Source organism: Sciurus vulgaris, assembly GCF_902686455.1.
Source record: "Sciurus vulgaris genome assembly, chromosome: 11".
NCBI lineage: Eukaryota > Metazoa > Chordata > Mammalia > Rodentia > Sciuridae > Sciurus > Sciurus vulgaris.
Genome location: NC_136472.1, coordinates 67,352,736 through 67,376,713, shown reverse-complemented (window position 1 = coordinate 67,376,713; position 23,978 = coordinate 67,352,736). Strand labels below are relative to the sequence as shown.

At 38.2% G+C, this 23,978-nt stretch overlaps 1 protein-coding gene and 1 pseudogene across 3 annotated transcripts; one reads left to right on the top strand and one right to left on the bottom strand.

Annotated features, from left to right (window-relative positions):
• The first annotated feature begins 3,360 nt into the window (after positions 1 to 3,360).
• On the top strand, positions 3,361 to 5,403 carry LOC306640536 (eukaryotic translation initiation factor 4 gamma 2-like; annotated as a pseudogene). The gene has a single exon. The product of its transcript is annotated as a eukaryotic translation initiation factor 4 gamma 2-like (transcript).
• A 5,691-nt stretch (positions 5,404 to 11,094) lies between these two features.
• Positions 11,095 to 23,900, bottom strand: LOC306640428 (tripartite motif-containing protein 5-like; the record flags this gene model as incomplete). Of its 2 annotated transcripts, XM_079104708.1 has the most annotated exons (7): positions 23,386 to 23,864; positions 21,268 to 21,363; positions 19,237 to 19,467; positions 13,475 to 13,497; positions 12,187 to 12,287; positions 11,880 to 11,906; positions 11,095 to 11,624 (listed from the first exon to the last, which is right to left on the bottom strand). In XM_079104708.1, the coding sequence occupies exons 1-7, from the start codon at positions 23,803 to 23,805 to the stop codon at positions 11,095 to 11,097; spliced, it is 1,428 nt and encodes a 475-aa protein (XP_078960834.1). In that variant the 5' UTR covers positions 23,806 to 23,864. The 2 variants fall into 2 exon arrangements, with proteins under 2 accessions (XP_078960834.1, XP_078960835.1); XM_079104709.1 differs by lacking the exon at positions 11,880 to 11,906 and having other exon boundaries at positions 23,386 to 23,900.
• Between the last annotated feature and the right edge of the window lie 78 nt (positions 23,901 to 23,978).

Here is a 23,978-nt window from a genome sequence, read left to right as displayed (position 1 = left end):
AACCCAGGAGTGCTTAACCACAGAGCCACACCATCAGCCCTTTTTATTATTTATTTTAAGACAGAGTCTTGCTAAGTTGCTTAGGACCTCACTAAGTCCCCGAGGCTGGCCTCAAATTTGCCTCCTCCTGCCTCAGCCTCCTGAGCCAGTGGGATTATAGGTGTGAACCACCACACCCAGTTACAATACTATAATAACTGCTTAATCCCTCCCTCAATGACCTAAGGGCTTCCACGAGTCCCCACTTCTTAAAGGTCCACACTATGTCTCATCCTTGCCAAAACCGGGACAAAATTTCCCTCACAAGAATCCTTGTGGCACAAACCATGTTCAAATGGTAGTGTGAGGCAAGGCTCCAATTTTATTCTGCTGTGGATATCAGTTGTCCTGATGCCAGTTATTGAAGAAGCTCTCCTGTCCTCATTTTGTTTTCTTGGTATCATTGTCAAAGATCAGATGGCCACAGAAGCAAGAATTTAATTTTGGAGACTCTAGTCTGTTCCATTGATCTGTATATCTGTTTGTTTTAGATAGCATCATACTGTTTTAATTACAGTAGTTCTATTATGCATTTTTTAAGTCAGGAAGTGTTTGCTCTTCTTACATGATATTGCTTTGACTATTTGAAGTTTTTTGCTGTTCTGTAAGAATTTGAGGATATTTTTCTGTTTCTGAAAGAATGTCATACCATTGGGAGTTTTTTAGGGAACACATTAAAACTGTTGATCACTTTGGACAGTATGGACATTAAACAATATTAATTCTTCCAATCACAAATATAGTCTATATTCCCATTTGTCTCTATCTTCTTTACTTTCCTATTTTTGTCTTTGAGAATTTTCAGAGTATAAGTTTTTCACTTCTATGGTTAATTTTATTCCCAAATATTTTATTCTTTTTGCTGATATTGTGAACAATGAGGGCTTTTTCTTAATTTTTAAAATTTAATTGAATTGATTAATTCATTTTTTAAATTTAATTTTTTTGGACATTTGCCTTTTATGTATAGTAATGTGACTGAATTTTTTTTTTTTTTTTTTTCCTCACTATTGGAGATTGAATCCAGGGGTGTTTAACCACTGAGCTACATTATCAGTTCTTATTTTTCAATCTGAGTTACTACGTTGGCCAGACTGGCATTGAATTTGCAATTCCTTCTGCCTCAGACTCCTCAGTATCTAGGACGATAGGCACATGCCACCATGCCTGGCTTAATGTGATTGATTTTTTACATGTCGACTTCGTATCTTTCAATTTTATTGAATTGGTTTATTCGTTCTAACTTTTTAAAATTTAAGGTTTATATAAATATATGATAACTTTTCCTGCAAACAGATATACTTTTAGTCCTTCCTTATAATTTGGATACATTTTTTGTGAAAAATACCTTTATTTTGTTTAGTTTTTAAATTTGTTTGTTTTTCAAATGTGGTGCTGGAGATAGAATCCAGTGCCTCACACATGCTAGGCAAAGTGCTCTACCACTGAGTCACAACCCCAGTCTCCAATTTGGATACCTTTATTTCTTTTTTCTTATTTAATTCTTGTGGCAAGGAATTCTACTATGCTGAATAGAAGTGTCAAGAGTGGGAAAAGTTTTCAGGCTTTCCCCTTTGGTTCTGATATTAGTTATAGGATTTTCGTATGCAGTCTTTACTGTGTTGAAATAAGTTTACTTAACTTGTTTACTTAACTTGTTGAGTTCTTATCCTGAATGGGAATTGAAATTGTAAAATGCTTTTTCTGCATCTTTTGAGATGATCCTGTTATTTTCTTCTTCATATTGTTAATCTGGTTTATCAAATTTATTTGTTTATATGTTGAACCATTCTCAAAATGCCAAGATCATTTCCAGTTGATCATGGTTTATAATCCATGTAACATGCTGCTGAATTTGGTTTGCTAATATTTTATTGAGGATTTTGCTGCAAAAATGTTCACAAGGGATATGAGCCCCCCTTTTCCTCATTTAATTCAGCTAGTTTTATGGTTAATTACTGCTGTGTTTTGTTACTTCTGTGTAATTTAAGTCATTTTTATTTTCTTGGTACTTTTTTATAGGTCACTGGTGTCTCTGCTCATTATTTTCAGAGTACACAGCTTTTAATGATCAACTTTTAAGTTCTGATAGAATTTTTTTATGACTTCAAAACTTTCTTAGTTTGATCCTGGTTCTTTTTTTTTTAAATTCCAGTATTTCAATTAAATAATAGTTCCTTTTTTTTTGATATTTGTTACTTATTCATTTTTTAAATTTTATAATGTTTATTTATCTTTTATCCTGGGTATATTAGTTACAATAGGTCCTTCCTTGCCTCTTAAGTCCAACATCTAGTTGATTTTGGTGTTGGTCTCCAGTAACTTCCTTTTTCTCTTGGGTGCGGGTCATGCTGTCTTGTTTCTTAGTATTTTGAATAATTTTATAGTGTATCCTGGGAAATATGAAGGAGATCTAATGATTTGAGATTCTGTTTATTTCTCTGAAGAATATTTTTTTCAGGGAATTACCTGGGTTTCACTCAAATTCTAAATTCTTTACTGCAGCATGCACCAGCTGAAATTTGTGTTCAGTTTTGGTAGGCTATTCTGTACTGCTTGGCATGTGTCTCAAATTATGCACTTCAGAAATTTGGTTGAAGTTTATAGATACAATCTGGGACTCAATTCTCTGTGTCTCTCCTTTACAGATAGTCTCCTATCACTTTCCAGCTTGTCTGGTAGCACCAAATCATTCTTCATGTTCTTCAAATGTATAAGTCTATGTGTTGCTGAGTTTTAAGTATACTGCCCAGTGTCAATATATAGTGATGTTAGCCTCCAATTGATGTTTGTTCCCTTCCTCCAACTATTACATTGTTGATTCAGACATCTTTTTGTTACTTTATAGTCCCTTTAGGTTTATTGGCTTTTTACATTTGGTTCTAAGTTTCTTTCTTTTCTTTTTTTTTTTGTATTAGGAATTTAACCCAGGGGTGTTCAACCATTGAGCCATATACCCATCCCTTCTTTATATTTTATTTAGAGACAGGGTCTTGTTGAGTTGCTTAGGGCCTCACTAAGTTGCTGAAACTGACTTTGAACTCATGATCTTCCTGCCTCAGCCTCCTGAGCCAGGATTTCAGGCATGTGCCACCATGCTCAGACATTTTGTCCAAAGTTTCTAATGGTGATCTTTGGGTGAGGAATGCTGTTCATAAAATGTATACCTCCATTAGTACATTAATAAATACATTAATACAGTCCAGTGATTCTGGAGTACATTGAGATGGGACAGCCTTAAAATCCCTGGACCATGCTATAATTTGTTAATTTGGCATAATTTGCTGTCTTTGGAAATGTTGAGAAGAAATTATTTTTTAAAACTATCTGGAGCTTCAGCCCCAGATAACTATGATTCCTCCTAGGGCACAACCACCACGCACTCAAACACCACCTCTGGGACAGACACCTCAGCTTGGTCTCAAAACTAATCCACCACTTATCCAGGAAAAGCCTGCCAAGACTAGCAAAAAGCCGCCACCATCAAAGGAAGAACTACTTAAACTAACTGAAACTGTTGTAACAGAGCATTTGAATAGTGGAAATGCAAATGAGGCTGTCAATGGTGTAAGAGAAATGAGAGCTCCTAAACACTTTCTTCCTGAGATGTTAAGCAAAGTAATCATCCTGTCACTAGATAGAAGTGATGAAGATAAAGAAAAAGCAAGTTCTTTGATCAGTTTACTCAAACAGGAAGGGATAGCCACAAGTGACAACTTCATGCAGTCTTTCCTGAACGTATTGGACCAGTGTCCCAAACTGGAGGTCGACATCCCCTTGGTGAAATCATACTTAGCATAGTTTGCAGCTCGTGCCATCATTTCAGAGCTGGTGAGCATTTCAGAACTAACTCAACCACTGGAGAGTGGCACCCATTTCCCACTCTTCTTACTTTGTCTTCAGCAATTAGCTAAATTACAAGATCGAGAATGGTTAACAGAACTTTTTCAACAAAGCAAGGTCAATATGCAGAAAATGCTCCCAGAAATTGATCAGAATAAGGACCGCATGTTGGAGATTTTGGAAGGAAAGGGACTGAGTTTCTTATTCCCACTTCTCAAATTGGAGAAGGAACTTTTGAAGCAAATAAAGTTGGATCCATCCCCTCAAACCATATATAAATGGATTAAAGATAACATCTCTCCCAAACTTCATGTAGATAAAGGATTTGTGAACATCTTAATGACTAGCTTCTTACAGTATATTTCTAGTGAAGTAAGCCCACCCAGCGACGAGACAGATTCTTCCTCTGCTCCTTCCAAAGAACAGTTAGAGCAGGAAAAACAACTGCTTCTTTCTTTCAAGCCAGTGATGCACAAATTCCTTCATGATCATGTGGATCTACAGGTCAGTGCCCTGTATGCTCTACTGGTGCACTGCTACAACAGCAACTTCCCAAAAGGCATGTTACTCCGCTTTTTTATTCACTTCTATGACATGGAAATTATTGAAGAGGAAGCTTTCCTGGCTTGGAAAGAAGATATAACCCAAGAGTTTCCAGGAAAAGACAAGGCTTTGTTCCAGGTGAATCAGTGGCTAACCTGGCTAGAAACTGCTGAAGAAGAAGAATCAGAGGAAGAAGCTGACTAAAGAACCAGCCAAAGCCTTAAATTGTGCAAAACATACTGTTGCTATGATGTAACTGCATTTGACCTAACCACTGCGAAAATTCATTCCGCTGTAATGTTTTCACGATATTTAAAGCAGAAGCACGTCAGTTAGGATTTCCTTCTGCCTAAGGTTTTTTGTAGTGTAATGTCTTAATCATAGTCTACCATCAAATATTTTAGGAGTATCTTTAATGTTTAGATAGTATATTAGCAGCATGCAATAATTACATCATAAGTTCTCAAGCAGAGGCAGTCTATTGCAAGGACCTTCTTTGCTGCCAGTTATCATGGGCTGTTTTAAGTTAGAAAACTGAATAGCAACACTGAATACTGTAGAAATGCACTTTGCTCAGTAATACTTGAGTTGTTGCAATATTTGATTATCCATTTGGTTGTTACAGAAAAATTCTTAACTGTAATTGATGGTTGTTGCCGTAATAGTATATTGCCTGTATTTCTACCTCTAGTAATGGGCTTTATGTGCTAGATTTTAATATCCTTGAGTCGGGGCAAGTGCACAAGTCTTTTTAAAAGAAACATGGTTTACTTGCACAAAACTGATCAGTTTTGAGAGATCGTTAATGCCCTTGAAGTGGTTTTTGTGGGTGTGAAACAAATGGTGAGAATTTGAATTGGTCCCTCTTATTATAGTATTGAAATTAAGTCTACTTAATTTATCAAGTCATGTTCATGCCCTGATTTTATATACTTGTATCTATCAATAAACATTGTGATACTTGAAAAAAAAAAAAAACTATCTGGAAAATATGAGGGAATAAGAATTCCTGAAGAAGAAAGGGATCACCTAAGCTGATTTCCTAGGAAACTCTTTAATGTACCATATTTGAACCAGAGAGACATCAGTGGACTATATATACACATATAGATGTATAAGTATTTATATGTGTGTGTGTGTAGATAGATATATAGTTATATAGTTATAACCAATGACTGGATTTTTCCCAGAGTGATTGATTGTATCATTCGAAGTGATTATACCATTTTGGATTCTCATATAATTCACTAAGATGAAAGTGTTGTGGAGTATGGTGGCTTTTACAGAATAAGTTGTGTCCTTCCAAATTCATATGCTATAACCTAATTCCAAATATAACTGCATTTGGACAAAGGGTCTTTAAGGATGTAATTAAGCTTAAATGCAGCCATGAGGATAGGGCTCTAATCCAATATAATTGGTGACCTTTTAAGAAACACCCAGGATGCATGCACACAGAGGAAAGAGCATTCGAGGACATAGAGAAAAAGTGCTCACCTGTAAACTACAACGAGAGGGCTTAGGGCAAATCAAACCTATGGACACCTTGATCTTGAACTACCAGCCTCCACGACAGTCAGAAAATAAATTATTATTATTAAAATCACTTAGTCCATGATATTTTCTTATGATATCCTTAGAAGAACAAGATAGATTTGGTGTGCTGCTATAATGAAAAACTAAATATGTGGAAGTAGCACTGGCACTGGATAATTGATGGAGGCTGGGAAAATTTTGAGGTGCATGCTAGCAAAACCTTATATTTCCTTATATATTTTGTTGGTAGGGATATTGATGTTATAGGTAATCCTGGGGACACTCAGACATAAATGGGGAACATGATATTTATTGGAAACTGTAAGAAAGACAATCTTTGTAATAATGATAAAAGCTTTCTAATTGTGTTCTAGTGTTTTTTGAGAAGTAGCAACTGCAAGCAATAAACTCGGATAGTCAGCTGAAGAAATTTTTCAGCAAAGCTTTGAAGGGGCAGTCAGATTTCTCCTTACTAATTAGAGCAAAATATAAGTAGAGATACATTGAAGGATGGTTACGAAAAAAACAGGACTTGAAGATTTGGAAAAATTCTCAGCCTATGAATATTTGAAAAAATAAGAAAGCATATTTTATGAGAGCACCAAGGATGTATGTAGCAGGAACATAATTTGATATTATGGATATTAACCATGTAAGTAATCAGTCATCATAGCTGAAACCAGGAGCAGATATGGTGCTATGCTAGCAGAAACACTGCCAGCTGGGATTGAAGAGGACAGAAATAGAACAAAAAAAGCAGCATTGGACATCTGGGCTTCACAGGATGGTACAACAGAGCTGTTCAGTTGCAAACATGTATTGTCCTTCATGAAAATGGAAGAATGAAACTAAATGTGATTCAGAGATCAGCAGAGTTACCATTCCCATGATGGGCCCAGAGATTATAGGCCTGGGGAATGAGGTTGCCATGCCACAGATCTCAGGGATGAGGGTGCTGCTCAAGGCTTTGGAGACTTAGCCATGCCTAGGACTGAAGGTGTGAGCCCACTTCTCCAAGGGGTCTATAAAACGGGATTGCTACTACAGTGGGCCCAGAAGATAGGGCCACCTTCCGAGTTCTTTATGTATTCTAAATATTCACCTGTCAGAAGTGTAGAGAGCAAAGTCTTCTCTCATTTGTAGGGTTCTTTTTTCACATTCCTAATTCAGTTTTCTTTGCGGCACATCAATTTTTTAACTTGATGCCATCCTATTTACTAACTCTTGGTATATTTCCTGAGCTTTGGGGGCCTGTTGAGAAAGTTGTTGCCTGTGCCTATGTGCTGGAGTGTTGACCCTACATTTTCAAATTGATAATGAGTGAACCTGTATTGGGTAATTTTATTTGTCATCTTGGCTGGGCCATGAGATGTCCCAGTATTTGGTTACGTGCTCTAAATGTTGCTTTGAAAGTTTTTTGTTTTTGTTTTTTAATGAGACTGACAGTTGAAACAGTAAAATTTGAGTAAAGCAGATTACTCTCCATAAGGTGGCAGGCTCAGGCAATTAGAGGTTCTTCCCCCAAACAGGAGATTTTTGTCTCTGCCTTTACTTTGGGGTGTAAATATCCTTCCTTCCCAGTCTATTCTGCAGATTGACTTATCTGATTCCATATATATGAGACAGTTTCATACAACAAATATCTCTAATTCTATTATATAGGAATAAATCCAAGAATGAACCTATAGAATCTCAGGCATAAAGCAATACTCAGAAGAAAAAGAATGCCCCACTTCTTTTGCTGAGAAGCTGCGAGTTATCTGGGCTAGGAGGACACACAATTCAGTAGTGGCATGACACAGGGACATAGTGACTGCAGGCACTGAGAATAAAATGTACCTAACACTGGAAAACATGCAGATATTAGGAATCAGGTTGAAGAGACTGAGTGGCATTATGTTTGGGCAAAATGGAGAGTCACTGGCATCCTGTCCAAATGAGTGCCAACATCTACTGAAATGAGATCTCATTTCAGGTTGACAAACTTCTGATCACTATTTGGTGATGGCCCTAGGTACACAGCCTGCATGCACATTGTCCATGGAATATTCTACAGGTTGAAGAGCTCATTCAATCCTCCCACCGGGCCTAATTCCTGGCCCAGTAGAGTCCTTAAGGCATCAGAAATGCAAGAGGGCATGAATGCTACTCAGGTTTAGAGGTAATAAGAAAACCCGTGAACTGACATACAGATGGAAGCAATTCAGTTGTTTTTCACTGGACTATATGAGTCTCCAACCTCTTACTTAGAAGAGAAACTAAAGCTGAGATTACTTATAGGCTTCATATTCTTCTTTTTTTTTTTTTTTTTTTCCACAGAGGGCTTCATTTCTGGGGTCAGGAGTCTGTGTCCAAAAGTGGATACCTATAGTCTCTCTCTTCTGTTGTTTATACAATTTCTGGTTTTCATTTCCTTGTAACTATGAACTTCATTCTGAACTGGGGTACTGGGTATTTTGGTAAATGGAAAGACACGACCGTCCCTGGAGAGTGACTATCAAGAACTTGAGATAGTACCAATAGTTTCTAGTGAGTGAGTGCCTCAGTCCAGAGCAATGGGGTGACAGGAAGCCAAGGTCTAAGGGAAAATTTATAGGTTTGATTTTCTCCAGTTTCCAGAGAGGATGAGAACTGAGTGGGCGTGCACACACGTGTGCACACACACATACACACACAGTTGGGAAGTGTCTATCTTGGAATCTCTCATCAAAATTCATCCAAAGATGAACTTGGGAATTCCTATGGCAAAAGCATTGCTTAAAACAGATACTACGTGACCAAACAGCCTCCCTCTTTTTTTTTTTTTTTCTGTAGCTTAGGGAAAGCTGGGGAAGAATTGGAAATAAAAATGTCAAAATACATGGGGATTCCACTGCACCACGCATGAACATTCACCACAGAAACATTCGACGAAGGGCTCACTGAAGACCAGGCTTTTTCCTTCATCACAATAAGGGCAAAGATAACACTTATCATACTACTGTTGAGAAATCCTCAATGTACTTCTATCTGTATCACTGTGATGAGCATACATGAAATTTTATTTTAAAACTGAGAAAAGGACTTTCAATGAAACAATTACTACAGAAGTATGAAAAAAAGACTGAACGGTATGAAGTTAACATTTTTTTTATTATACAGAAACACTTATTTACAATTTGCTTAAAAAATTAAAATTTGTGTTTGTGATTCTTTATTTTCCTTCTTTTTTTTTTTTACATGCTAAAAAATCATTTATTTAAACTCACAGACAAATCTAAGAAAATCTATATAATAAGGAAACAGGTGAAAACTACCTAAACATGATATGAACCAAACTACCAACCAAAACACAAAAGCAAGAGTGACACTAAAAATCTTTAGTGTTGAAGCCATTTGTTGTTCAAACCAAGAGCTGGGAGCTCTGACTGTCATTTCTATGTGACCACATTTTAGAATATGGAGCTAATATGAAATTAAAAAAAAAATAAAAACAGAGTAATAACATTGGAAATAAAAAGGATAATTAACTGCATTTACATTTGATCTGTTGGTGTATCTAGAAAGGCAAAAAAACCTTAATCCAAATTTATAATCTTGACCCAGGAATTGTACTTCTGCAAACAGAACCTATGGAAATGAAAAGAAGCTCTATGGAATTACACTATGCATTCTTAAGCAAGAACAACAATTGTAAATTATGCATAATATAATCCTGCTTTGTTAGCAATAAAAACAAAAGTTATAGCAAATCCTATACACAGGTACATTAGTTATTTTATTTCTTAAAGTGGAGGTAATGATTTTGAAAGTGAAACAAACACACATTCTTAACAATCATTTATTTTAATCACTGTGAGAAGGACCTAAAAAATGAATGGACATCAGGCTACAGTGTTACTTTTTAATTTTTTTTTTTTTTGGTCCTGAGGACTGAATTCCAGGGCTTTGTAAATCCTAGGCAAGAGTCTGTCACTGAGCTACTCCCAACCCATGGATTACTTCTTATCAAAAACAACACAAGTTACTGAAATATCCTGTTGTTTAATTTTCACAATATAACATGGGGTAAATTTCATAATTATTTATTTATTTACTTTAAATGGCAATCTGAATCCCATAAAATTTAGTTTCATTTACTTTGATAGGGACCAACATGTGGCAGCACTGGAATTACAAAAACAAAATAAAACAAAACAAACTAGCAAAATATCTGTAATTGTGAAAAAGTAAAATACATAATATATACTTGGCACATAAGTGGTCTTGGTAGTAGTATCTGGGACCTAAAAATGAGACTCCAGTAATAAGTCAATCCTAGCTTCCCTTCACACAACCTATTTCATGGGATACGATACAACTGATACTTTCTAGTAATTAATAGAACAAATACCCACTCAGACACCTCATAAGATACTTTGTACTTCATTTATTTTCTCACTGGTCCAAAGTATTAGGTGCAATGTTTAAACCAAAACTGTTATAAAACAATAAGCATATCAATTGTTTTGTTATTCAAGGTTACACAGCTAATATGTAAAGGACAGAATCTGAATTTAGATACGCTGGACACAAAACACCTATTCTTGGTATATACCATTTAGGACATGGTCTTCTTAACTCCTTGATGAATAAGAAACATCATGGGGAGTTGACCTACTATTAAGGACTCATTCTTTAGTGAGGGACTCCTATGTATAGCCCTCAATAATACAGAAAGGTGGTAGAAAACTTCATCTTCTGTCAATGGCAAAAAAGAAAGGAGTTTTAAAGATTTGGCAAAGGTGTTACCTCAATAATGGGATTATTTAATGAGGAATTGGTCATTTTCCCTTGGAAGCATGGGAAATGATGAATTAAGATTCTTTAAGGAGAAATAAATAAGATACTGGGATGAATTCTCATCTAAGGATTTATATATCCTTATATATACTTATGAGTGAAAGACATCCCAATGGAAAGTCTGAAGACAGCAAGAAAAAGGTAGTTAAAACAGTGCAGATGAAGCACAAGGCCTTGGGTTCGATCCCCAGCACCCAAACAAACAAACAAACAAACAAAACGGTGCAGATGAGCTCAGGTGTATGAGATGCACACCAGGGCCAGAGGCCCTGCACAGATGGGGTAAGGGTATAAGAAGTTTCAAGAGCTTGGTCAGTGCAGTATCATGGGCTCTGGACAACTCTCAGGATTGAAATAAGGAAAAACTTCACCAGTAAAGGAACATCTAGAGAACTTATAGATGAGAAACCCATGGTTTGTCACATTGTAAAATGAAAGTTCACAAGCCTCATAATCCAGGAAAACCCCAATACATTGTGGAGGAACAGTCACAGAGAGGATCAAGGTCAAGGGATTATGGGCAGCATTCTCCCCAAAAGCATTATATTCAAGTCCGTGAAGCCCTATAACCCAGTAGCCACATTTAGGTTGATAATGTCTACTTTGTCCAGGGGTAAATGCAGATTCAAAATACCTTCCATCACATAACCCCAGATACCAGGCACTTTTCTTGGATACATCTACCATCCAGTAATGTTTCCCTGATGTGATAGCTGGGTACCCCAGAACACCTTCATGATAATTCCTATGGTTGCGTGAGTACTGGGTTACGTATCTTAATTGTCTCCGATCCTTAGAAATGACAATATTTGGATTTTTGCTTGGAGACAGCAGCAGATGAACTGTAGAAAAATTACAGGGTCAGTGAGAAATATGATTTAGCTTTATTTGTGATTTTATAAAAGGAATCCTGGGAAGAACTTAAGAACTGGGAGAAACTGTTCAGAAGCCACAGAGATAGAACATTGCAGAAAAAAGGTATGTGAGTGACTGTCAGAGGGAAAAACAAAAGTCTTAAAACATGAGAACTACCAGAGAAATCAATTCTGAAAGACATTGAGAAGAGTATGGATTATGATACTGTAATTTCTGCTTACCCCAGTAGCGTTGAACATCTGTCAGCTCTGAAATGATAAAAATTCATAATGTGAAATGTGAACAAAGGTGTCAACACTGAAATCCAGTCCCTCTCCAGATGAGGGAAGGGAAAAGGGATATCATAGGGCAGTGAACTGGCAAGTGAAGATGAATGGTCACTCCCTATTAAATATGATCACATTGTGAGCACACAGGGTTCACTCTCCCTTGTCTCCTCTACCCATACCTAGGAACCACACCCTGGTCCCCATCCAGCCCCTGCCTCCACTAGAATCGCACAGCCACACTTAACCTAGCTCTTCTCACCTTTAGACAACTGCAGCATCCCTTTCAGATCAGGAGCTTGGAATATTCTTCTTCGTTCCTTGGGGAAATGTTCTGGCTTCTTCAGCACGAAGTTCTTACACCTAGACAGGAGAAAGTTGACCCACACTTCAGATCTTGTGCCCCCCAATAACACGACCTTCCCATCATTTCACCCCATTGATGCACCTGAACTCTCCTCCCCAAGGATCCTGAGAAGGGGCGGGAAGACTCCTAACGCTGAACTCCTAAGAAATATTTTATGGTCACCTCCCTACTTACTTATTTTTTGTCATATTGGGAGGGTCTTAACTTCTCAGAAGCTCAGATTCTCCATTCTAAAATTAAACAAGTTGCCCCTCTTTCTCTACTTCCTAGAACTCATAGGGGATAGTGAAATATTGGATTTTAAAACAAAACCCGAGTGCCTAAGAAAAAAGAACATCAGAAAAAGTCCCTGCTGTAACTGTGTTCCCAGGAAAATGTTCAGAAACTAAGACTGAAGGTCTTGGCTCCTGGGTGTTTAAGAAATAAGAAATGTAGGAAATTATATCTAGAGATGTTCAAAGTTTGTTGCCAATAGGGAGGCCCTCAGGTGACATCTGAGGTTTCATATTCTCTGGTAAAAATGACAAACATTTAGCAAAGACAATACTATGAACACCAAACTAATTGTAGTCTGAATTCCACGCGTCTGGAAAGGGCTTGATGTTGCCAGGCAGGTGTGCACTTTCAGATGCCACCTTTCCGTAAGTATGTGATCTGCATGGATGAATTGTTTGCCCAGGGCAAAATATCATTCTGAGAAATTCAAGCCTGTTTGTGAAAATCTAAATAGAAATAACAAAGAAGTGCCTGGTCTCCTTTATCCCTAGAAAAAAATACAAATATCCAGGAACTGTCCCAATGAGTAATTCTGAGTACTTATCAGACAAAGAAGATAGATCTTGCCTACAATAAATAAAGCACCCATTAAAACTGCAATCAGAGCTAGCTGTAGGCACACAAGGGCAATAAATGTGGGTACCACCTGGGGCCTGCCTGACAGTAGAGCACCTTGTCCCCAGTATAACTACTGATTCAAACTGACTCCCACAACCCAAGTTCCCACCATAGAATCCATCCAGGCTATAACATACTCAAACCCTGCTGTGTGACTAGAAATTTAAAATACTACAACTGAACTTCACTGACCGGGGAGATGTTATATTCTAATTGAACACAGATAATTCTACTAACTACAAATCTCTTCCTACCCTACAAAGGACCAGCCCTGGCATCCCACACATACCTTCTCATGATCTCATTCGTGTTCTAGGAAGAAGGGAAAAAAGCACAAGTTAAGAAATCATAGACTGTCCCCACTCACCAAGCTTCGTCACATGTCACCAGCCCCTGCTGTGCTGAGAATGGAGATGGTCCCAGTGTGATGACAAAACAGATGATAAGTTCCAGTCAGTCATCCCAGAGCTCCCCATGAGATAATTTAAATAATACCCGGTTCTTTCACTAATTTAAGAGACACATAAACTGATATACTATTATTGGCCAGTTATTGGCAAGCTCTGGAGGATCAAAGTTGAGTAAAACACTGAAAGAAAGAGGGAAATGCCAGAATTCCACATAAGGCAAAAATAATTCTTCAAAAATGAGGAAAAAAATATGTAATCCCAGATGGAAATTTAGAGTATGCTGCTGGCAGATGAGCTTTATGATTTTCTTTTTGTTGTTTGGATTTTTTTTTTTTTTTTTTTTGAGGGTGGGGAGCCCTGGGGGTTGAACCCAGGGTGGTGCTCAATTGGTGAGGCTGACCTTGATGGAACTTAACGATCCTCCTGCCTCAGCCTCCCAAGAAGCTGGGATTACAGCATGTGCCATTAGGCCTGACACAATATTTTTTAAAGACCTTCAGGTGCAAAAAAATTCCTTCAACAAGTGGGTCAAATTCATAGAAAGAAATAAACAATAAGGAAATGCTATCAAATGTTAGTTAATATAAAAGATTCCAGTTCATTTTCTAAATTGTTTCTTAATAACTTAGAGATAGATGATTAACACATTTAAGTACTATATAGATAGCTTCTACCATATATGCATGTAATATGCATAACAATAAGATCACAAAGGAGGAAGCAAATGAAGTATTAGAGGCAAGTTTCTATATTCTGAAGAAATTAAGCTGGTATTGATGTGAAGCAGATTGAGAATAGGGTGCATATTGGAATCACAAGAGCAACCACTAAGACAACAAAAAAATACAGCTAGAAAACCAGGAAGCCTAAAGTTCTACCCTGGAAAAAACTAAGCCAGTTAAGAGAAGACCAAGAAACTACATAAAAAATATAGAACACAAAGTGGTAAACATAAATACAATTATATCAGTAACTGCATTGAATACTATAGTCTCCATATCCCTATCACAACAGAGATTGTCAAATAGATGCAATAAAGGTACAGCAAAATAAATGACATAAAAAGGTTAATAATAGATGAAAATCAGACAAAAAATTGTCTTTAATTTGGAGTTAATAAAGGTGATCAAATGTAACTAAACTGACCGAAGAAAGAAAAAAACAGCCAAGTAATGCACGCCTGTAATCCTAGTGACTCGGGAGGCTGAGGCAAGAGGATCACAGGGTCAAAGCCAGCCTCATCACTTCAGGCAGGCCTTAAGCAACTTAGTGAGACCCTATCTCATAATAAAAAACAAATAGGCTAGAGATGTGGCTCAGTAGTTAAGCAACCCTGGATTCAATTTGCGGTACCAAAAGAAACAAAAAACAAACTACCACAATCAGAAATAAAACAGGGACTATTGATGTGTGCACTATAGAAATTAAAGGATTGAAGATGGACATTTGCAAGATGCTGGAAAAGGAATCTCCACAAGCTGCCTCCCTGCAGAAACAATAATTGGAACAAATATTTGTACCCTGAAATAACTTCGGAAGAGCTACAGAAACCAGGTGAGAGATTAGAGCATCTGGGTATAATGGAAATAAGAAAAGACACATTGAAGAGTGTAGGAAGGACAGTTTTACTGTCCTTACCCATATTATCCCTCTCCCAATGCCACGCAGCACAGTGTGGAAAGTCAGTTCTTCCACATGGAGGAAAGAGTGAAACGAGCACCAGACGTTGCCTCAGAACCCAACGTTAGGCCTGGCACATCACCAGGCAGGTTTCTATGGCCCCAGACTCCAGACTGGTACCCACGGACTTAGCTGTCAGGACTGCCCTGGTGCCAGGCGTTTGTGGCAGACTTGTTCTGCAGTCACCCCACTACCAGGCCAGCCTCAGGGGATAGGCTACAGAGCATCCACTGTGCTGGGCTAATTCCAATGGCTTCAGGCTTTGACCTGCTCCCAGGACCACACTGTTCCATGGCCACGTGTTTTCAGACCAATAACAAGGCTGGCCCCTGCAGCACCAGGCTCCAGGTTGATTTCTCTAGACTGAAACTCCAAGTCCAATCCTATACTACACAGGATCTCATAAGCCTGAGGCTCTAGCCCTGTTCAGCAGACACAGTCTTCAAATCTACTGCAGTGTCAGGCCGAACCTAGTGGCCCCAGACTATGGAACAGCTTTAGTGTTTCACTAGCCCCTACAGAAGATCTGACCCAGAAACAGGACTGACTGAGTAGCCCAAGCTATAAACTACCTCCAGTACTATGCCAGCCCCCTATTGTCCCAGGCAGTGCTGATGACTAAGGCTTCAGGGTCACCTTGCAAACCAAGGTTTGAGATTAAACCCTGAGGATACAGCTCCAAATGCAATCAATTTCAGGCCAGTCCCTAAAGCCCCAGGTGTTGGACGTACACCAGTGCCAGGTTGACACCCTTAGTCCCAAACACAAGGCAGACATCTAATGACACAGGTTCCAGGCCTTCTCAGTGCCACATCAGTCCCCAAGGCCTCATCCTCTGGACTGCCCCTATGAGGCCATGCTCCAGCAGATTCAGATTCCAAACCTGTCCAAATAGACCACAGCACTGGACTGGACTCAGGATCCAGGATTTCCCCCATGTACTCAGGTCCAAGGAAGGTATCTGAGGCCCAGGACCCAGGCCAGGACTCATGGACCTAGATTCTATGCCAACACTTGCACACTCAGCCTCTGGTTTATCACCTGTGAACACTGTCTCTAAGTCAGTCCCCATGTTCCCTGGCTCTACAGCAGTCCCACTGGCTCCAGGAACCAGGTCAGTACCTGCTCTGGACCCATGTCCATTAACCTGAATTCCACAGTTGACTCCAGGATCAGGATGGCCCCAGGCTCCTCACTGCTTCCTGGTGCCCAGCATCCAAAGGACACACAGTCCAGATCTGCTAAGACAACCCAGGGTCAGGCCTACTCCAATAGACTCTGTGCCAGTTTGAACCTCACAGAAATCTTAGAGAATTTCCTGAAAATTCTGTCTCCAGATTGACAACTGTGGGTCATAGAGTCAGATCCATGCTATGGACTTAGGTTCCAGGCTTGCACAGAGTCAGGACAGCACACTGGAATTTGGCTTGCGATCTAATCCAGTAGACACGGCACAGGCCTATCCCAGTACTTTTAGCCAGACTTTGACGACTTAAGCTTAAGTATCAGGTCAGCACCACTGGACCCAGGATATTGTTTGGCCCTCAGACATGTAGGTTCCAGGGCTGCCCTCATGGACACAGTCTCCAAGTCCATCCCCCCAGGGAGGACCTACTAACAGGTTCACCCCACAGACCTCAGGCTTTAGGACAAACGCTATTGACTCCAGTGCCAAGTCTACTCACCTGCTGATTGAAGCACTGGGCCAGCTGCCTGAGAATTCTAGTAGCAAGACTGCTTTGGGACTGTGCCAAATAGCCCGCTCAGAGTCTTTTCTAATCATAATTGTTTAAAATTAGAAAGTAACAACAGGAGGAATTTCAGGAAAGTCACAAACACATGGACATCAACAACATGCTCCAGATTAACCAATGGGTCCATGGAACATTAAAAAAATATATTTTTAGGCAAATGAAAATGGAAATACAACATACTCAAACTTATGCATGCAGTAAAAACTTTCTAAGAAGAAAGTTCGTAACAATAAATGCCTACATCAAAATGGAAAAAAGATCCCAAATGAAGAAACTAAAGACACACCTCAAAATATTAGAAAAATAAGAACAAACTTGACAAAAATTTAGAAGGAAGGACGTAATAATGATCAGAACAGAAATAAACAAAATAAAACTAGAAATGCAACAGAAAAGGTCAATGAAACCTAGGGTTGTTTCTTTAAAACTAAGCAAAGTGGGGCTGGGGAATAGCTCAATTGGTAGAGTGCTTACCTCACAAGCACAAGGCCCTGGGTTCAATCCCCAGCACCACAAAATAAAAAACAAAAAACAAAACACACACACACACACACACACACACACACACACACACACACACAAAGTAAGCAAAGTGGATAAATCTTTAGAACAAGAATCAAAGAGAAAAAACTCAAATAAAATCAAAAATGAAAAAGGAGGGGCTGGGGATGTGGCTCAGTGGTAGAACACTTGCTTAGCTTGCCTGTGGCCCTGGGTCGGAACCTCAGCACAATAAATAAATGAATGAATTTAAAAAGAAGGAAGGACAGTAAGAAAAATTAATTAAAACAAAGATACATTACAACTGATAGCACAGAAAAACTAAAGATCTTAAGAAACTACTGTGAAACATCACATAACAACAAATTAGATAACAGAGAAGAAACAGATATATTCTCAGACACATAAAATTTACCAAGACTGAATCCGGAAGACAGGAATCCTGAACAGACCAACAATGAGTAAGGAAATTAAATCAGTAATAAATAAATGTTTCATCAAAGAAAAATCCAGGACTGATGGCTTCATTATTAAATTCTGTCAAACCTTTAAAGAAGAACAAATCCTTCTACACAGTTCCAAAAAATTAAAGAGGGGATATTTCTGAATTTATTTTATGAAGGCAGCATTACCCTGATATCAAAGTCAAATAAGTACCTTAAAGAAGAACATATATACAACAATCCTCAACAGAATACTAGCAACCTATAATGAGCAGCAACATATTAAAAAGAATCATTCACCATGCTAAAGCAGTGTTTATCCTAGAATGCAAGAATGCTTCAACATAGAAATTTTAAATGTGATGCATAGCCTCAAAAAAAAAAAAAAAAAATACTTGGGAATTAATCTAACAAAAGAGGTGAAAGACCTCTACAATGAAAACTACAGAACACTAAAGAAAGAAATTGAAGAAAACTTTGGAAGATGGAAAGATCTTCCATTTTCTTAGATAGGCAGAGTTAATATTGTCAAAATGGCCATTCTACCAAAGGTGCTATATAGATTCAATGCAATTCCAATTAAAATCCCAATAACATTCCTCATAGAAATAGAGAAAGCAATCATGAACTTCATCAGGAAGAATAAGAGACCTCAAATAGCCAAAATGATCCTGAGCAGGAAAAGTGAAGCAGGAGGTATCACAATACCAGACCTTAAACTACACTACAGAGCAATAGTAACAAAAACAGCATGGTATTGGCACCAAAACAGACAGGCAGACCAACAGTACAGAATAGAAGACACAGAGACAAACCCACATGAATACAATTACCTCATACAAGACATAGGAGCCAAAAACACACAATGGAGAAAAGATAGCCTGTTCAACAAATGGTGCTGGGAAAACTGGAAATACATATTACTCTGTAACATTTATAAATTACTCTATATTACTCTGTAACAAATATAAATTACTCTGTAACATTTATAATTGATTTGGGAATGAGGCACTTCAGGGTCCAGAGAACTTAACTATCAACACTAGAAAGAGCATAGCAATGGAGAAGGGATTAGTTTCCATCTTTTCCTGCATCTCAGATGCTGGGTCTACTTTTTCTTTTTTTTTTGGTCAAGGGACCTTGTTTTTATTTATTTATTTATACATGGTGCTGAGACTCAAACCCAGCACCTCACACATGCTAGGCAAGTGCTGTACCACTAAGCCACAATCCCAGTGCATGGGACTACTTTTAAAGTCTTACCTGCAACATCTTGACTGTTGACTCTTGCAACCGATTCTCCAGATCTGAGATGAAACCATTCACCAACTGGCTCTGCTGGTTCAGTTCATTTTCAGACTTTATCAGGCTATTCAGAATATCATCCTCTTCATTCCTCAGCTTTTTAATCTCAAATTCCTCCTCAGAGTTCAGGATGCCTCTCAGTCTTTCAAACTGTATCTGAACATTTTCTACCTCACTCTGTATTTTATTCTTTGGGAATGAGAGAGAGCGAGAGCGAGAGCGAGAGCGAGAGAGAGAGAGAGAGAGAGATTGATTCAGTCTATCAGTGGGACTGGAAACCATAAGAATTATTTTACCTGGGGAGTTCTCACAGGCAAGTCTTGGAACCAAGGGACAGATTCTGAGAAAGGCTTCTTTCCCTTTGCCTTCATGACATTCCAAAACCATGACCTTAAGTCAGCATTACTCAGATTCCAGCTCGGCTGCAGTGGGATACATGGGTGTGTCTCAACTTTAACACAGCTGTCCAGGACACTAGTACCTGCTGTGCTGCTCCTCATTCCACTCTTTTTTTGAGAGGGGGGGATAAGCAGATTTTATCAAAGTCAGTGCCTCTGTACTGAGACAGAAGATTGTGTCTACATAAGCACAAGCTGTAACATTTCACAACTTCTAAAAGCAATGTTAACAATTACAACAGTCATGCATATCATGGATATCATGGTCGATAATCAAATTTTAGAAGCATTTTCAACCATTTCTAAAGAAATGCTTATAACATTGTTGTATATAGAACTACTTTTAATAAACTGCAAAACATTGATGGACTTTTCCAGTATGAGCTACTGTGTCAACACAAAGGGGAGCATAAATGTTTAATGTATGAAATCAGAATGGAATATTTACTGTAAAGAAAAATTAAGAAGCTTTCAAATAAAGAACTTTACTGGACCAATACGAAGAGCACAACTTGAACTTTTGAGTTCGTTCATCTTTTAAAGCTGTCCTCTAAATAACTTCAGTTCCAAGAATGGAATTTAGTACTGTGAATACTCCTTGGATTGAAGTTTGGCAATAATGCGGACCAACTGTCTCTGCTTCACTCTGTGGGAAACTGCTCATGTCCTAATATTGAAGGCAATTTTCACCAACCATTCTGGCTTGATATCTGTACATGTCTAGATGTAATTCTTTGTTGTTAGGACAAACTCATTATAAAGCACCCATTCAGGTTTGTGGTCAAGAACCATAGAGGGGTACAACTGAACCACCTGGTTATCTTTCACAGATACATAATGTCCTCTTTGTTCTAAATGTTCCGCCTTCATAAAATACCCAGTAACCAAAGTTTTTTTTATGTTAATATAATAGTCCCTGCTTGTAAAATCAGTACTTCTTCGAGGCAAATTAAATCTGTCCATAATTCGAGATAGCTGCTGGTGTACATTGTTTGCAGACATGAGGGACCAGTAATTGATGAAGTTGTCATAACACCACTGAACTGACTCATGATTTTGTTTAAAAGCATGGTAGACATTCAACAGTATCAGATGATCTCCATCCGTGTGAGTAAATCTCATCTTGGCCTCATCTGCAGCTTTCTTGGCCTCCACAGGGTGAACAAAACCCTGTGGGACTGGCAACATAGCAGTCATAGATAGGACCTGATGGCTGTATCAGAGGACAGTTACTTAACTCTTGGGGACCCCCACCCATTCTGCTACAACCTCCTCATTCCACTCTTAAATCCCCTGCTGAAAGCTGAACACTGACCCACTGCCAAAAGTCTTCCTTCAGCAGACTCAGTCCTAAAGAGCACCGCAGCAATGGAACACTAGAGTTCCTCCCTGTGAACTCCCCTCTCCAAACAGCTGTACTCATTTGTGATGCATCCACTCTCCAGCACCCACCCCACAAGGGAAAGGACAAAGAGGATAAATCAAAGGTTTCCAGGTTTCTGGACTGCCAGGGAATAAAGAGGAAGGGAGCTCCTTCCCAAGGTCCTGCCCAGGATTCTAGCTAACTTCCTTAGAAAGTATTTCCTCCTACCTTCCAGAAAATTTTCTTGGTTTGGATATCAACTTGGCACTTCTCTGCTTCTTCCTTGGCTATCTCCAGTTTTCGCAACATTTCCTGAAGCATGTCCTGTGAGAAAAGAATCACACCAGAGTCAAGTGAGGAACTTCCTCAGCACCTAAAGGATAAACCTGGAAGAAATCAGGTTGATCTCAGAAGAAACTAGAGGTTTCAGAAACTGTGTGAATAGACAATGGTAATCTACGAATTGGAAGAAAACCTGTATGGCAGATGTTTCTCTGTCTCTGGTAATAAAGTTACCAACCCCTCACCAAGAGTAGTTTAAATGTTTTTGCACTAGAAGAGGAATCTGATCTTGCAGCAAGGAAAGAACTTGTCTTTGAACCCTTCTCATTTACTCTTCTGCTCAAAGGGGTCTTCAGAGCTTTCCCTGGACACTAAATCTCCATCCATCCAGCACAGGGCACAGTATTTTTGTGCCTCCTATCCAAGAGTTTTTTTTTTTTTTTTTTTTTTAATTTATGAATTCATGTAATGAATAAATTAAAAAAAAACAGATAAGCAATGATATAACAACAGGCAAATACAAACATTATAAGGATTTTAGAATTTTTAAAAGAAAAGTGTTTGTTAATTAAGAATAAAATACATTGTTACATTTCCAAAATATAGAACTGGATTCTAACAATTTAATAAAATAAGGCATAATGTTTAATAAGGCAAAATTCATACAGAAGATCAAATAAGATCACATTCTTTTGTATGTCTCGGGGGTGAGGGGGAAGAGGTATGAGAACTGAAGTAGATTAAATATTCATTTTAGAGCATTTACCATTATAAGGTCACATATAAATCAGATACAATAAACTATAGCTTATGTTGAGAATATAACTTGTTAAATTACATTGCTGAATTACTTATTTTATCATTAAATTTTTATTATCTATACATCTATAAAGATATTCCTAACTCACAAGATTTCAATTACAGAAAATTAAGAAATCAGATCAAAAACAGTAATTTGACCAAAGTAAAGGTCAATATTTTTTAAGCATCCTCTATTGATACTCTGAAGTACCAAACTATGAAAAGTTAAAAATACTGATTATTCAATAATTTTGTCCCATTATGTTTTTGTTTCTCATAAATTATGAAGTGGGCTCAGAATGCAACAAACCTCAACACAAGGCTACGTGATTGCTGTAAAGTGCCTTTCAAGGTTAATATTCTTTCTCAACAGCACATCAATGTTAACCATTTAAATTAGTGAAAGAACTCTCTTAAACATCAATAGTAGGCAGAATCAACCAATTTAGTAGTGTATTTTGCAATACCAGCAAGAGCAATTAATCTTATATCCCAGTTTCTTCCCTTAGATGGAATTCTGAATAAAAAATGTTATCCAATTTATTCACAGCTGAAGGAATGAAGTTCTGGTGACTGCAGATGGTCTTTCTGCCATGGCTTTCAGGTATGACAATCTATAAATGACCTTCATTCAACTAATGGATTTTAGTATATACTAAATTGAATACTGTCCTTCTTTACGTGAATTCTTGAGACTGACCAAAGCTAGCTAAAAGTCTAGTAGCACCCAAATCAGTATTACACTGTGAGTGTTCAATGATGTGTAATGGTTGTTAGTAAATTGTTATTTTTTACATTAATTCTTAGTAAATATGAACCAAAAAATAAAAAAATAAAAATAAAATGGAGTATTTACATGCATGATGTTACTACCCCCTTTCAACCTACATAACAAAGAAAACCAGTGGCAAAATATGTTAGGCCTCACAACAATATTTTCACATAATGCTATAAATATGAAGTTGGTTAGGAACTACTGTTACCCTTTGGAGGTACCAGATAAATTTTTAAAATAATATATAAGAAAATACACTTTTTCACTGATTTTATTTCAGAGCACCCTGATCCTTATGGCTTTGACCTCTATGACAGTATACATGATTTTGGTTCAATTAAGTGAAGTGTAAAAACACATCCTTTAGGCCTCAGAAGGTAAGCATAGGGTGGATAGAAATCACTAGCATCAATTCCATGACTCAAGGTAACCAGGCTAGAGTGCAAAGTGGAGACATGGCTCCGTCCTCCTCCACCCTGATCTCATACCTTGTACTCCTGGGCAACATCCTCCAAGAGGTACGTGTGGTGACCACGGTGCTCCTGAGAACGCTCACAAAGCCAGCAAATGACATTGCTGTCCTCCTTACAGAAGAGTAGAAGCTTCTCTCCATGGCGTGCACAGTGATATACCTTCTGCTCCTCCTCTGTGTTCAACTTGATGCCCTTGAGCCTCTCCACTATGTTGGCCACATGCCGATTAGGCCGCAGTTTCTCAAACTGGTAGCTGATTCGGCACACAGGGCAGTTGCTCTCCCCTTTTTGACTCATCATGGACTCATAGTTGGAAGTGATGCAGGCCTGGCAGAAGCTGTGGCCACAGTCGATGCTCATAGGTTGTGTCAGGAGATCCAGGCAAATGGGGCAGGTCACCTCCTCCTTTACATCCCCCAGGATTGCTGAAGCCATGGAATCTGCTTTTCTGCTCCTGCCTGTCCTGACTTCTGAGATTCCTCCTGCTCAGGTTCCTGTATGATTGGAAGATTAAAAGTGGGCAGAGTAAGAAAGGCAGGAATAGAATGTATACTATGTAGAAATAATAATGGACTAAGACCAAACTATTAAAATAAGAAGAAAATCAA